A 15,442-nucleotide genomic window follows, 5' to 3' on the forward strand; every position below is an offset into this window, starting at 1 on the left:
ACATACATATTCATGTGTAAAATTCGTTGTATTTCTACCAGAGACAAACTCTAGCTTTTTTTTTTTTTTTTTTTTTTTTTTTTTATATATACAATTTAATTTAGAGGAAATTATAGGCTTACTTAAATATTCTTACAAAAATGTATATCTATAACATTAATGACACTTATATAGTAAATTAACTTTTAAAAGATCTAATTAAAATAGCTGGTCATTAATGTGAATGAGTTAAGATTATTGGTCTTAAAAATAGATAAATGAATGTATAAATAAAGGGGAGTTTCTTAAAGTGTAGAATATATAAAATAGATGGAAATTAACAGACAGATTAGAGACAAGGGGCAAAAGACTGAGTGGTTAGTTTATAAAAAATGGCACAACTCGAAATCGGCATTCAAGCCGTTGGGGATCAAAGTATTTAATTTATATATCCATTCCATTTCAGACCTCCCAAGTTCCTTAATAAAATCCCCTCCTCTCCAGTTTTTATTCCGCTTCTTTACCCCCATAAACATTAGACCTTCCGATTTTTGATTATGGAATTTTTTAAAATGGCTAGAAACACTGTGCTTTTCAAATCCTGTTTGGATCTTGTATATATGTTCCCTAATCCTTACATGTATGGTCTAGTTGTTCTCCCTACATATTTTAGTCCACATGGGCATATTAAAAGATAAACTATATTTTTTGTATAATAGGTCATAAATTGTTTAATGGGGTTTTTTACCTCCCCATTAAGAGCCATTTCTTTAATTACCCTCCGGGTACATCCTGATTTTTTACAGGCTGTGCATAAGCCACACCCATAAAAACCCTTCTCGTTTTTAAATCGAGTTGATGAGTGATTGTCCTCTTTAAGGGAACTTCGTACTAATGTGCTTTTGAGATTTCTTACTCCTCTATGGATCATCCTTGGTTTAATAGGCAGGATTTGTTTCAAAGCTGGATCCTGTAATAGGATTGGCCAATACTTATTAATAATCCTACGTACTTGATAATTATTCGTGTTATAGTTATTATAATATAATATAGTTATAATTATAATAGCATTCTCCAGCCAAGGTGAATGATGGCAGCTTATGCTTTCAATAAAACTGTTGCAATCTACTTTTTGGAAATGGTTCCTAGTTTTGATTTCGCTGCCTTCGATATATATATATCCAGGTCTAAAAAGGTGACCTGTTTACTCCATGTGCTTAATTGGGGTATTAAATTAACAAGCACATGGAGTAAGCAACAGGTCACTTTTTTAGACCTGGATATATATATATCGAAGGCAGCGAAATCAAAACTAGGAACCATTTCAAAAAAGTAGATTGCAACAGTTTTATTGAAAGCCTAAGCTGCCATCATTCACCTTGGCTGGAGAATGCCCCAAAGGGACAATTCCTCAGAATCCGTCGAAATTGTAGTGATTTAACGGATTATGAGGAACAGACACTAAGAATCAAAACAGACTTCTTAGCTAAAGGGTATGATGCAGTTAAATTATATACAAGATCCAAACAGGATTTGAAAAGCACAGTGTTTCTAGCCATTTAAAAAATTCCATAATCAAAAATCGGAAGGTCTAATGTTTATGGGGGTAAAGAAGCGGAATAAAAACTGGAGAGGAGGGGATTTTATTAAGGAACTTGGGAGGTCTGAAATGGAATGGATATATAAATTAAATACTTTGATCCCCAACGGCTTGAATGCCGATTTCGAGTTGTGCCATTTTTTATAAACTAACCACTCAGTCTTTTGCCCCTTGTCTCTAATCTGTCTGTTAATTTCCATCTATTTTATATATTCTACACTTTAAGAAACTCCCCTTTATTTATACATTCATTTATCTATTTTTAAGACCAATAATCTTAACTCATTCACATTAATGACCAGCAATTTTAATTAGATCTTTTAAAAGTTAATTTACTATATAAGTGTCATTAATGTTATAGATATACATTTTTGTAAGAATATTTAAGTAAGCCTATAATTTCCTCTAAATTAAATTGTATATAAAAAAAAAAAAAAAAAAAAGCTAGAGTTTGTCTCTGGTAGAAATACAACGAATTTTACACATGAATATGTATATAGGTGATATAAACTGATATTCTTTGATATTTTCTGCAGAATTAATTAGTATGTTTGATTTGCATAAACCTTATAATGAATACGGAAACCAATTATGGGAATTTGAACTTATCTTTGTGAACTAATTATGAAACGAAATAGTTACAAACAGAATGTCTAAAGTATCAAGCTTTTCGTTATCAGATTGCTACAGGATTAAATATATCATTATGTTAAAAGAAAGAAACAATGTAGGATATTATGATATGTCTGAAAATCAATAGTAAGAACAGAAACGAACGCTGAACATCTCCTTCTTTCTCTTTCACCTTTTTCATATGTATAAATTAATGAACATGGACTATGGCAATGAATGGGTTAATGTACCGCATAAGAATTTCGATGGCACTATTAAGAAGGAAACCTTGAACGGAATTCTGCGATATATTTAGGAGTAAGAATAGGATTATGGAACTACATGTGGAACAAAATAGAAAGAGGAGAAATCTGGATTTAAAAGGAGGCTGCAAACGAACATAAGGAGAAACAGATCCAGCCGATGCAGCGTTATGGGACAGCATTGATTACTGCTGACTGGCAGGGGAGAGGGAGGCATGGACCGCACACGTTCTACCTGTGGGTGGTAACAACGAGTTGCGGTACACATGCCTTGACCCTTCACCCGTTGATTTTCGCGGTATTTAATACGAACAGGGAACCAAGGACATTGTATACATTTATCCGGTTGAGGAAGCAACAGTGGAAGTGGTGAAACGCGTTCCGGTGATTAAGGACATTGCTACCTTTTTTTAATTTGTTATATATTATTGTAATAAATTCAGTTTTTTTATTTTCTCATCTTATCCTGGTTCCCGGATTCATCTTTTACAAGGAGGGAGTGCAGTCCTAAAATCTGCACAATACTTTGGAATTGAGTCATTTATATTGACTCCAGTTTTGTAAGTACCCACTTGGGAATTTGCTTTATACATCAAGAATTATACAAACAATACTGCGCAATCGTTTGTGCTTCTATTCTCCTCTGTAGGATAAAGAAAAATCTTTTTTTCCAGGAATAGGGGTGGGTCGCCTAAACGGACCCAGAAGTGATTCATACCAGAGCTGGGTCCACAGCTCTCTGTTTGTGAGTTCATAATACATATTACAATTTTCGTTTTTATTTAACCATATTTGGTCTATACTATGCGAGATTGTCTCTTTGTAGATATCAGCATAATTTGACATCCAAAAGATACACTCCTCAATTTCTCAAAGGTGATATATTATTTATTTATAAATAAGCGCCACATTCTCTTTTTATTTTTGTATATTGTGTCTGTGACATTAGAAGGTATCACATGAATGTACAGCAGCTAATATTGCAATAGTTTTTCACATATGGTGATATATTAGACATTTAGTGAATAAGCCCTGGTCCTTATTCATTTCTGTGTATACATAGTCACTGGGTGTATTAGCTCTCATGTGGAAGCACTGGGGGGGTAAGCGGGGGGAGCTCTAAAGGCACAGGGAATCTTGTGAAAATTGGTGGCAAGATGAATGTTATAATCTACAGTTGAATATGAATCCCCTAAGAAATGAAAGAAATGTGTTTTTCCTGCTCACTCGGGTTTTCTTTAAAAAATGGTACATATTTTTTATCAATTCTCCAACTGCAGACCATGCAAACTTTTTGAGCACAACTGTACAAAAAAAGTTCTTGAGATTTGCAGTAATATCAAGGAAGAAGATGATTCTTCACTTTCAGTTCAAGGCCTTACCCTTTGGCCTTGCATCGGCACTGCAAGTGTTCACAAAGATCCTGGCAGCCACTCTAAGGTTAAAAAGTATAGAGATTGTACCTTACCTGGACAACTGGCTTCTGAAGGCAGAAACAAAACCGTGTCTGAGAAGAACCCTTCAGGAGACTGTTGAGTTTTTACAGGACCACGGTTGGATCATCAATTAAAACAAATCTCTGAAGGATTCTACTACAAGAATACAATACGTAGGTCTTTTAGTAGCCTTTCAAACAGTGTAAGAAGACAACTGTCATGGTGGAAAAAAAAAATCCCTAACCGCAGACGCCTCTCAAACAGAATGGGGTGCTCACCTGGATACTCCATTTCGTCAGGGAATTTGGTCTGCAAAAGGCTGCCCAGTCCTGAAACTACAGAGATGAAATGAAGGCAGTATTAAATGCCATGTTGGCTTTTAAACCAAGGGTTGTTATGAAGTCGGTGAGAATATAGTCAGACAGTATCACTAGAGTAACTTCTCTAAACAGACAAGGAGGGACAAAAGGATAATCTCTACAAATGCTTTGTTCTCAAATCATGTCGTGGGCACAGGAAGAATTAGATCTGTTTCTGCTACTCACATCAAAGGCACGCAAAACCTCATTGAAGACGATTTAAGCAGGTGTCGATGGACACAGGCAGATTGGTCCATTCACCCAGTCATGTTTTCAATTTTAGTAAAAAGGTTTGACGTTCTAGACATCAATCCTACGACCACAAGAAAGAGCAGGAAAGTTTCAGTATTTGCGTCTCTTCTAAGGCAAGGTAATCCACACTTCCTGGACGGTCTGTCCGATCTTTGAAAATTCAAGATGGCTTACGTTTTGGCTTCTAATATTTTAATTTGCAGATTTTATTAAGGCCATTTTTATCAAGCACCCTCCGGCAACTCTCTTCTTTTCCCACTTGGGATTTGTTGGTGGTGCTAAAGGCTGTGTACGAAGCTCCTTTTAAGCCCTTGGAAGAGATTCAGTTGAAGACATCATTATAGTGGCAATCCCTTCTGCTCGGAGGGTTAGAGAAATAAAAGCACTTTCATCTTCTGCAGAATTAGTTTTTTCACCAAGACAAGATTTTTTTTACATCGAAAACCTTCCTTTTTACCCAAGGTGATTTCAAGACAGACAATTAATCAGCCTATTATTCTTCAGGCTTTTTGTCAGTCTACATTATCAGATTCAGAAAGTGAATATAGAGCTTTGGATCACATATTTGTTAATTTTCTAAATATTTCCTGAGGCGCAAAGAGCCTTCTAGACAAACTATTGCTAGGTGACTTACTGAAGCTATTGAATTAGCGTATGAAGCTGTAATTAGCTTTGATTTCCTGTGAAAGCACATTCCACCAGAGCAATGGCAACTTCATGTGGAGAAAGGTCGGAAGGGATATGTAAGGTGGCGACCTTCATGAGCAGAAAGGTCGGAAGGGATCTGTAAGGTGGCGACCTTCATGAGCAGAAAGGTCGGAAGAGATCTGTAAGGTGGCGACCTTCATGAGCAGAAAGGTCGGAAGAGATCTGTAAGGTGGCGACCTTCATGGACAGAAAGGTCGGAAGAGATCTGTAAGGTGGCGACCTTCATGGACAGAAAGGTCGGAAGAGATCTGTAAGGTGGCGACCTTCATGGACAGAAATGTCGGAAGAGGTCTATAAGGTGGCGACCTTCATGGGCAGAAAGGTCGGAAGAGATCTGTAAGGTGGCGACCTTCATGGGCAGAAAGGTCGGAAGAGATCTGTAAGGTGGCGACCTTCATGAGCAGAAAGGTCGAAAGAGATCTGTAAGGTGGCGACCTTCATGAGCAGAAAGGTCAGAAGAGATCTGTAAGGTGGCGACCTTCATGGACAGAAAGGTCGGAAGAGATCTGTAAGGTGGCGACCTTCATGGACAGAAATGTCGGAAGAGGTCTATAAGGTGGCGACCTTCATGGGCAGAAAGGTCGGAAGAGATCTGTAAGGTGGCGACCTTCATGGGCAGAAAGGTCGGAAGAGATCTGTAAGGTGGCGACCTTCATGGGCAGAAAGGTCGGAAGTGATCTGTAAGGTGGCGACCTTCATGAAACATAACAGGCTGGACGTCATCTCCTCCTCTGAAGCGGCTTTTGGGCACAAGGTGCTTGAAGCGGTAGTTTATTGAAATTCCCACCCTGTACTTATATATGGGAATCTAGCTATATCCCTCTTGTCAGTACTGCAACTATGACAGGAAAACCAGAAATTTCTGCTTACCGTAAATACTTATTTCCTTAACCCCTTAAGGACACATGACATGTGTGACATGTCATGATTCCCTTTTATTCCAGAAGTTTGGTCCTTAAGGGGTTAATATAGTGGCAGTTCTGGTTCCCTCCCTATCTTGATTAAACAATTCATATTTGCAATGCTCCGCGTTTTTTTTTTATATATATATATATAACTGGTAGATCTTGGGGAGACGGTACTTAAGTGGTAAGAAGGCAGAAATGAATGAATTATTCATATTTGGGGAGTTGTACAACCAAGATACAATGTAATGATATGACTGCTCGAGAGAGAGTGGTAGAAAATTCTTTAATCCTGTGTACAATTTGGTACAACTGGGATAAAGAGTTTTTATAAAGAAACGCCTGCTATTATTCTGTCACAAATGGAGAGGAGTAATACTGATTGTTCACCTAACTATAAAGTATATTGGGTACAGTTTATATAAAATGTTTTTTTTTGTTTTATGTAAAGTGACATAATCATAATATTTGTAACGTGATATGAGTACACACAGTACACAGCCTGTCCCCCCGCTCCCTATTCATTAATCCACACCTACTGCGTAACACAGCCTGTCCCCCGCTCCTTATTATTCATTAATCCACACCTACTGCGTAACAGTCTGTCCCCCGCTCCTTATTATTCATTAATCCACACCTACTGCGTAACAGTCTGTCCCCCCGCTCCTTATTATTCATTAATCCACACCTACTGCGTAACACAGCCTGTCCCCCCGCTCCTTATTATTCATTAATCCACACCTACTGCGTAACCCAGTCTGTCCCCCCCCCGCTCCTTATTATTCATTAATCCACACCTACTGCGTAACACAGCCTGTCCCCCCCGCTCCTTATTATTTATTAATCCACACCTACTGCGTAACCCAGCCTGTCCCCCCCGCTCCTTATTATTCATTAATCCACACCTACTGCGTAACACAGTCTGTCCCCCCCGCTCCTTATTATTTATTAATCCACACCTACTGCGTAACACAGCCTGTCCCCCCGCTCCTTATTATTCATTAATCCACACCTACTGCATAACACAGCCTGTCCCCCCGCTCCTTATTATTAATTAATCCACACCTACTGCGTAACACAGCCTGTCCCCCGCTCCTTATTATTCATTGATCCACACCTACTGCGTAACAGTCTGTCCCCCTGCTCCTTATTATTCATTGATCCACACCTACTGTGTAACACAGCCTGTCCCCCGCTCCTTATTATTCATTAATCCACACCTACTGCGTAACAGTCTGTCCCCCGCTCCTTATTATTCATTAATCCACACCTACTGCGTAACAGTCTGTCCCCCCGCTCCTTATTATTCATTAATCCACACCTACTGCGTAACACAGCCTGTCCCCCCGCTCCTTATTATTCATTAATCCACACCTACTGCGTAACACAGCCTGTCCCCTGTCCCCCCCTTATTATTATTAATCCACACCTTCTGAGCAACGCAGCTTTTTGCCTCTCATTCCTCTCCATCCTTTCATGCCTTCCCTAGTGGTAGAGTGATGTTTTGACTGTGTGATCTTTGTTCCGTAGACTCTGTACACGGTGCAGGTGGATATCATCCCCCCTACAGATGCCCAGTTCTGTAAAATGGGGTCTTTGTGCTCCCTTGAGGTTTGTATTACCCGGCTTTGTGACCCATTGGAGCCAGAGAAGGAGGGGACACTCAGTGAGTGTGAGGGATTCCGCAGCACTCAGCTGTTCTATCAGGGTAAGTTGTGTGTGTCAGTGCGTGTAGGGTGCCTTGACCTAGTACTGACGGTCTGTGTCTTGCAGTAGTGGATGGTGGCAGTAACTGGGCTGTCTGTGGGCGCAGTTCTGGAGTGGTGTTAATGCCCGTGCAGCGGGGGTCATGTCACACTGTACGGATGGAGGTGATGCCGCTGTTTGCTGGGTTTCTTCCTTACCCTGATGTACGTCTCTTCCGATACGTGCCACACCATTCACACTCCCAACAACTGGATGCAGGTGAGTTGGGAAGTGGTAACGCCTGGCTGCAAATTGAATCCATTTTCACTTCATTAGAGGAATGCTACCTTCTCATATAGTTATTCTGGACAGCTCTCCAGCTTGACTATACACGAGTTTCGTCTTTTATTTCTCCACAATTCCCAATTAGTTTATAAATCAAATAACGCTCTGCTTTGTATTCCATCTCTTTGCAGATAGTTGGATTGAAAATGACTCTGTGTCAGTGGAGGACCCAACTGAAGCAATGAGCGGCCGAGCTCAGAGCAGCTCTCTATCCCCGGGACCCTCCGCCTCCTCGAAAGAACAAAAGGGACTACCAATGCCACGTCTGCAGCCTTTCCACACTGGCCAAATTAGCAACAGCAGTATTGGACGACAGATCCTAGTTATTCCCAGTACGGATGACCATGTGCTGGAGGTCAATGTCACATGACCCAGCGCCCCGCGGGGGGCAGATTTGCTTGTATTATCTATGTACAGTTGAATGTGGGACTTAGCGGTTGTAGACTCTATTGGTCCCTCTTACCTGAAGAGCAGACACCAAAATCTGCAGGAGCGTGGTGGAGGGAAAATACTGGAATGGGTTCTGAAGCCTACTCTACAAGATGTATTTACTGGATTTTCATGTGTGGGGTTCAATATTCTGAGATCCGAGGGAGTGATGCACATCCAAGCCATTAACCCCTCTCTTGCCACAGAAAAACACAACTGTTGCACGTTCATGGGTGAAGGGCAAGGGTTCTGTGCAGCTGGCTCTCTATTTACCATGTGCTCGGTGGACTAAAGCGAAGTAAAGGCAGACATGGCCCTATTCCTTCCTCAGTATTTCAGCACTTACAGGGGTTATGTGCCCCATCACTGAATTTGTGGACAATGGTTGAGGGTCCAGGTGGGTAATGATGGGGGCAGGTAGTGAGCTCTGCCATGAATTGTACCCTCTATAGTGGACCTCTTCTCCCTGTTTACTGTGCCCGGAATCAACCTGGCAGAATGTCTTCTAACGCTACATAGACATGTGTTTAATACTTAGCAGAATAATGAGAATAATTATCATGATCTCCTCAACCTTGCATCCACACTACTCTGCTCTCTGCTGCTATTAATGGCGTGAGTCGTCCTCCGCCTGGCCCCCCTTGCTGCTCTCTCTACCCCTCACTATGTATCATAATCCAGGGCAAAACAAGGTGAAGTCTCCAGCAAGCAGGAGCTGGACAAATAAAAACCTTTTACCGGAGTCTGTTTATTCATTTCTGCTTTCATTAGAGCATAGATGTCAAACTTGCGGCCCGTGGCCCACAACTAATATGTTTGCAGCCCATGGGCCGTGAGGGAGCGCTGAGTGTAAGCTCTCCCTGCACAGTATACAATCTACCAGTATGTACACAAAACCCAGTGCAGATAATAAATGAATAGGGTTATACCCCCATATGTTCAGATATAGCTGGTATATTGCATTTCTGTATCTGGTGTTACTGGGAAGCACCACAATTTCAGTTACACTACCCACTGACTTATTAAGAATATATAAGAAAGCCATAAGGGTGAAGCGCCAACCCACACTATTTATTTACATTGTTCTCCCTGCACAGTGCCCACAGTGATGCCGGGAGCCGGAATATGACGTCACTCCGGCTCCCGGCGTTACTCTGCGGCGCTCTAGGGAGCTGAGCAGGGAGAGCTCAAAATCAATGCTCCCTCACTGCCTGTCCGCCCCTTTGCCTGCCTGAATGTACACCTGCCCAGCAGCCCCACTAGATACCAGGTAATAAATCCACCCAGCTCTCCCAAAGGTAGGGACACTGGGTGGATTTAAATTAAAATAATTGTAAAAACCGTGTTGGGGGAAATGGGTGTATGGATGTCTGGCTGTGTGTTTTGGGTGTATGGCTGGCTGTGTGTTTGGGTGTATGGCTGTATGTGTGTGGGAGCCTGTTTGTCAGTGTGTCTGTCAGTGAATGTGCGTGTTAGAGTAATTCTGTGTCTATGTCTGTCAGTGAGTGTGAGTTAGAACAGGGGCAGGGGTTTAGTATAAAAGGGGGAGACTAAGATTTAGTAGATGGACGGGGGGGGGGGGGGACTGGGGTTTAGTAGAAGGGGATGCTGTTTTTTTTTTTTAATTATTATTATTATTATACTGTGTAACGGCTACCCAGGTAGTGAGAGGGTATCTGCCATTGGAGACGTCCTTTTTCCCGGCAAGTTGCTGTATAGTAATGAAGTTGCTTATTCCCATCCACGAGATCCAAGTGAAGAGTCAGGCATAGCTATTAAAAGAGCAAGGTGGTTATGCAGTAAATCCCCTTCCAAGAACGAGACAAGGCTACGTTTTGAAGGGTCAAGAAGAACTGAATTTTAATGGCATGCATTCTCCTTTTATGTGATGCTGCCCATGCAAGGGAGACTCCTACATAATTAACACAGTAACCAATAACAGATAAGGTACAACCCACACATCTCCTCCCCTCAGATAAATATTTAACATATTTAACATAATTCTATTTAACATTTTTATAAATGATCTTGAAGACAGCATTGAAAGTCATGTTTCAGTGTTTGCAGAGGACACAAAACTTTGTAAAATAATACAATGTGAGCAAGATATTACTTTGCTGCAGAAGGATTTAGATAGACTGGAGGACTGGGCACTCAAATGGCAGATGAAATTTAATGTTGAAAAATGCAAAGTTATGCACTTCGGCGTAAAGAATACACAAGCAACGTATACCCTTAATGGAAGTGAATTAGGGATAACAACACACGAAAAGGACTTGGGAATTGTTATAGACAACAAACTATGCAACAATGTGCAATGTCAATCAGCAGTGGCCAAGGCCAGTAAGGTATTGTCATGCATGAAAAAGGGCATTCATTCTCGGGACGAGAATATCATTTTGCCTCTCTATAAATCACTGGTAAGACCACATATTGAATATGCTGTGAAATTTTGGGCACCTGTTCTAAAGAAGGATATCATGGCACTAGAAAAAGTGCAGAGACGGGCTACAAAATTAATAAAAGGAATGGAACATATCAGCTATGAAGAAAGGTTAACAAATTTAAACCTATTTAGTTTAGAAAAACGTCGCCTGAGAGGGGATATGATAACATTATACAAATATATTCGGGGCCAATACAAACCATTGTGTGGAAATCTATTCACAAACCGGACTTTACATAGGACACGAGGCCATGCGTTTAGACTGGAAGAAAGAAGATTTCGTCTAAGGCAAAGGAAAGGTTTTTTTACTGTAAGAACAATCAGGATGTGGAATTCTCTGCCTGAAGAAGTGGTTTTATCAGAGTCCATACAGATGTTCAAACAGCTACTAGATGCATACTTGCAAAGACAGAATATTCAAGGATATAATCTTTCAATGTAGGGTAATAACTGCTTGATTCAAGGATAAATCTGACTGCCATTCTGGGGTCAATAAGGAATTTTTTGTCCTAGCTTGTTGCAAAATTGTGCTACAAACTGGGTTTTCTTTTTTTTTTTTTTTTTCTCTTTTGGATCAACAGCAAAAACCAGGTGTGAGGAAGGCTGAACTTGATGGACGCAAGTCTCTTTTCAGCTATCTAACTATGTAACTATGTAACAAGCACACATTTTTACCCTAGTTTTGGATGTACCCCAAATATGTGAGCAACATATGTAAAAATCATCCCATTCGGTTAACGGGTTCGGGAGTTATGGAGCTTTAAAGTTTTGACCAACCGCACAGGCACATTAGCTGAAAATAGTTCCATGAGTTTTGGCCTTGCGGTCGGTCCTCGTTCGTCTGTTAAAACGTCACGAAAAGCTTGCCATCCGTGGGTATCTTGATGTTCGTCAGAATCCCCATATGCTGCATAGTCTTTCTACCGAACGGCATGGCGGTCGGTAGTTTTTCCACGAATTTACGGTGCTATGGAGATCTCAGCGGTGTTCGCCTACTCGAGTGTCCAATTTTAGTTCCAGACACTCGACGGCAAAACACCGCTGTTCGGGAGTTAAGATGACCGCAAACACGTGTAAAAGTCCCAAAATGGCGGCCACCCAGGAACTTAAACAAAGCGTTCGTGCGTTTCCCATAAAGACTGGATGTGCTGATCAGGGAGGTAAATTACCACTTAATTAGGTAGCAGGGTGGTCCGGTGTTCGGTAGTTTGCATTCGTATGATGAATGCTGGGTCCATACCGTCTGGGTCTCACAAAAAAGCGAATGTTTTAAAAGACACGAACTGCTTTAACGAAGAATCCCCACGAAAGCAGGTAAGCATTTTCAATTTCTATACAGTTTGGTATCCTTTTACTGGATAAACAATATATCGTTATAATCCCATGTCTCTGTACCTGTGTATGTGCCCGGCTGGCTCTTAAAGGGCCGGTAATAGCAGATGTTCCCAGGCATAGGGTAGTGTTTTGTTACATACTGTACTTTCCAAATAAACCTATGTTTCTACATAAATGTACATTTATTTTTTTTGCTGCTTACATGAACTTGAACCTTGTTTATTTGGCCTTTGCTAGCCTTTGAGTTTGACATGCTTGCCTTAGAGGGAGAACCCCTAACCGCTGTTACGGTGTTGCCGTCCGCATTTAAAGGGCTTAGGTCTTTACTGCGGCACAGAATGCCGTAACGCTTTTCAGCCCCTGTGCTCATATATTTACCCACCTTGCCGATCCGCTTCGGGGGGGAGGGAGACTGTCTGACAACCCAGTCCGTCCCCCTCCGGCACACATCTCAAATTGGAAAACAAATTATCCTACACCATGGCCTGCTCTGCTGCTGTAACTTATCTGCTGAGTGCTGGTGGAGAGTTATAAAAAAAAATAGCCCTCCTATCCCCACCTCACAAAATTATAAAGTATCCCATTCAATATATGGCCAAACAAAAATGATGTCCTAATTCCTATTCCTTATGTTACTTGCCCTTGCAAATGATGTGAAGTCTAACCCTGGTCCCCCAGCTAATTCTAGTTCTAATCTCCCCACTAAAAAAGGCCTCTCTTTTGTGCACTGCAACATCCGTAGTTTACTCCCTAATCTGGATGCACTGCAAGCCTGGTGTTCCCATTACAAACCAAAAATCATTGTGCTCTCAGAATCTTGGTTAACAACTAAAATACCAGACACCGCCATTGCAATACAGGGGTATTCATGTTTTAGAAATGACAGAGCAAAGAGAGGAGGAGGCATTGTTATTTATGTTGACAATTCCATAAAGTTTACCCCTTTACAAAACTTTAGCCCTTCTGCCACCTTTGATTTCCTCTCTGGCACAATTGAGATCCCGTGCAGTAAATCAATCATTATTGCAGGAATCTACCGCCCACCTAGCTCCCCTGTGCATTCCCTTTCTGACATAGCCCATCTCCTTAGTGAAACCATAGCTCAAAACCCAAAAAGTGAACTGTTGGTCTTTTGAGATTTTAATATCGATTGTCTGAATCCTAAAAATAATAGTTCTTGCACGCTGTTTAAGACTTTGCAGCTAACGCAATGAATCTCCTCCCCAACTCGCATAAACATTAAAAGCCTTAACCATACCCTGCTAGATTGGATTCTGTCACAGTTCTCACCGCCAGATATGGTCGCCCCATGAGTTCCCAACAGAGGATTTGAACCAGGGAACTTCACAGTCCTGGTCCTTCTTCCTATCTCTGAGCCACAGCAGCTTTGTTTAGCTACAAGTCATTCTGGTCCTGTTCATCCTGGCATATGTACTACACTGGCGGCTGTACCTTGACTATGGATGTGCTTCACCTGACCCTGATCAGACATCAGCAGGGTATTTAAACTCAGCCTCGCCCTGTGATCTGGATCAAGTCTTTGATCCTGTTGTGTGTTCCGTACCAGTGTTCCTGTCGTTTGATCTTCTACTTATTATTGACCCCGGCTTCTGACTACATTTACTCTGACCTCTGGCATCCCTTGACTTCGGCTACCACAGGCCAGGTGAATTCTTACCTGACCACCTTGGCCTGTGGCTATCTGCAAGGGTGAGCAACATATCTGCGCTACAGACTCCCAACTCAGGTAAGACCCTGACAGATTCTCTCCACTTCTCCTGATAGAATCCAGGAGGCAGGTGTTCTCCATAACAGTTTCAGCGATCACTGTTTAGTGTACTTCCGAGGTTAAACTCACCAGGTCTTTCAAAAAATTTAATCTTGAATCCTTTCTAAAGGACATCAAGAACCTCCCATGGCCCAGATTAAACATTATCCCAGATCTAGACTGTGCAGTTAAATTCTTTCAGTCTGAACTCCTACAAATTTAGAATTTGCATGCCCCGCTGCGTAAGGTGAGAGTAAAAGGAGCACATATGAAATGGATCACAGCTAACCTCATCCAAATGTACCAGTTTCGGGATTCATTGTGGTCAAAGTTCAAGCGTACTGGCTCTATGAATGATCACTGTGTATATAGACAATGGCTAAATATATGCACAACACAAACAAAATTGGCCAAGGCCCAATATTTCTGTGAAAATCTTAACAATACCCTATCAAACCCTAGAAACTTTTGGAAAGTCATAAATAAATTACAAACTCCCCCAATCCACTCCCAACCCTCCACTGTCAAAGTAGACAACCAAACCCTGCAACTTCCCTTAGATGTAGCAAATGCCACCACCCTGATTGCCAAGCTAATAAATGACACATCCTGAAACTACAAATGTGGATCAGGTCCCACAAAATTTGCAAAGACCCAACATAGACAAGTTCAATTTTAGACCTGTACCTATTAGTGTCATTAAAAAACACCTTAATAATCTAAAATGAAAAAGCAGTCTGGAGCTGATCAAATACCAGCAATGCTGTTGAAGCTCAGTGAGCCGGCAATTGCTAAACCTATCGCAACCCTAATTAACGAATCCTTGCTGTCTGGATACATACCCAAACTTTGGAAGACTGCAAGAGTAGTACTTATCCATAAAAGTGGTGACGCTACTTTGGTTTCTAACTATCGCCCAATATCATTGCTCCCAGTATTGTCAAAAATCTTAGAAAAATGTGTCCATACGCAACTATGTGAGTATTACCAACAATCTAACCAGGGCCGGTGCAAGGATTTTTGCCGCCCTAGGCAAAAGTAAAGTTTGCCGCCCTCCCCCCCCCCCCCCCCATATGACATCACAATGCCCCATGTTAACTAACGCAAGTGCTGCAGTGCCGCCGTGTTTACATTAAAAGGCCTGCAGGGACAGGCTATAGACACCAGAACCACTACATTAAGCTGCAGTGGTTCTGGGGACTAAAGTGTCCCTTTAATGTGAGGTAAATTAGAGATTAGTGCCACGAATAATATACTAGATTGCCTACTTACAATCAGATGAGGATGGTGATGGGCTCTAGCTGCAGTCTGGCTCCACT

At 41.4% G+C, this 15,442-nt stretch overlaps 1 protein-coding gene across 2 annotated transcripts in view; it reads left to right on the top strand.

Annotated features, from left to right (window-relative positions):
- The window catches only part of TRAPPC10 (trafficking protein particle complex subunit 10), an 85,811-nt gene extending 76,495 nt beyond the window's left edge, over positions 1 to 9,316 (top strand). Inside the window, exons 21-23 of one of the 2 annotated variants that reach the window (XM_063445748.1) lie at positions 7,645 to 7,822; positions 7,888 to 8,079; positions 8,277 to 9,316. In XM_063445748.1, coding sequence (XP_063301818.1) covers positions 7,645 to 7,822; positions 7,888 to 8,079; positions 8,277 to 8,515 — 609 coding nt within the window. In that variant the 3' untranslated portion in view covers positions 8,516 to 9,316. The remainder of the gene's footprint in view (positions 1 to 7,644; positions 7,823 to 7,887; positions 8,080 to 8,276) is intronic. The other variant, XM_063445755.1, reaches the window with a different exon arrangement.
- Positions 9,317 to 15,442: the final 6,126 nt, after the last annotated feature.

Source organism: Pelobates fuscus, chromosome 1 (genome assembly GCF_036172605.1).
Source record: "Pelobates fuscus isolate aPelFus1 chromosome 1, aPelFus1.pri, whole genome shotgun sequence".
Classification (NCBI taxonomy): Eukaryota; Metazoa; Chordata; class Amphibia; order Anura; family Pelobatidae; genus Pelobates; species Pelobates fuscus.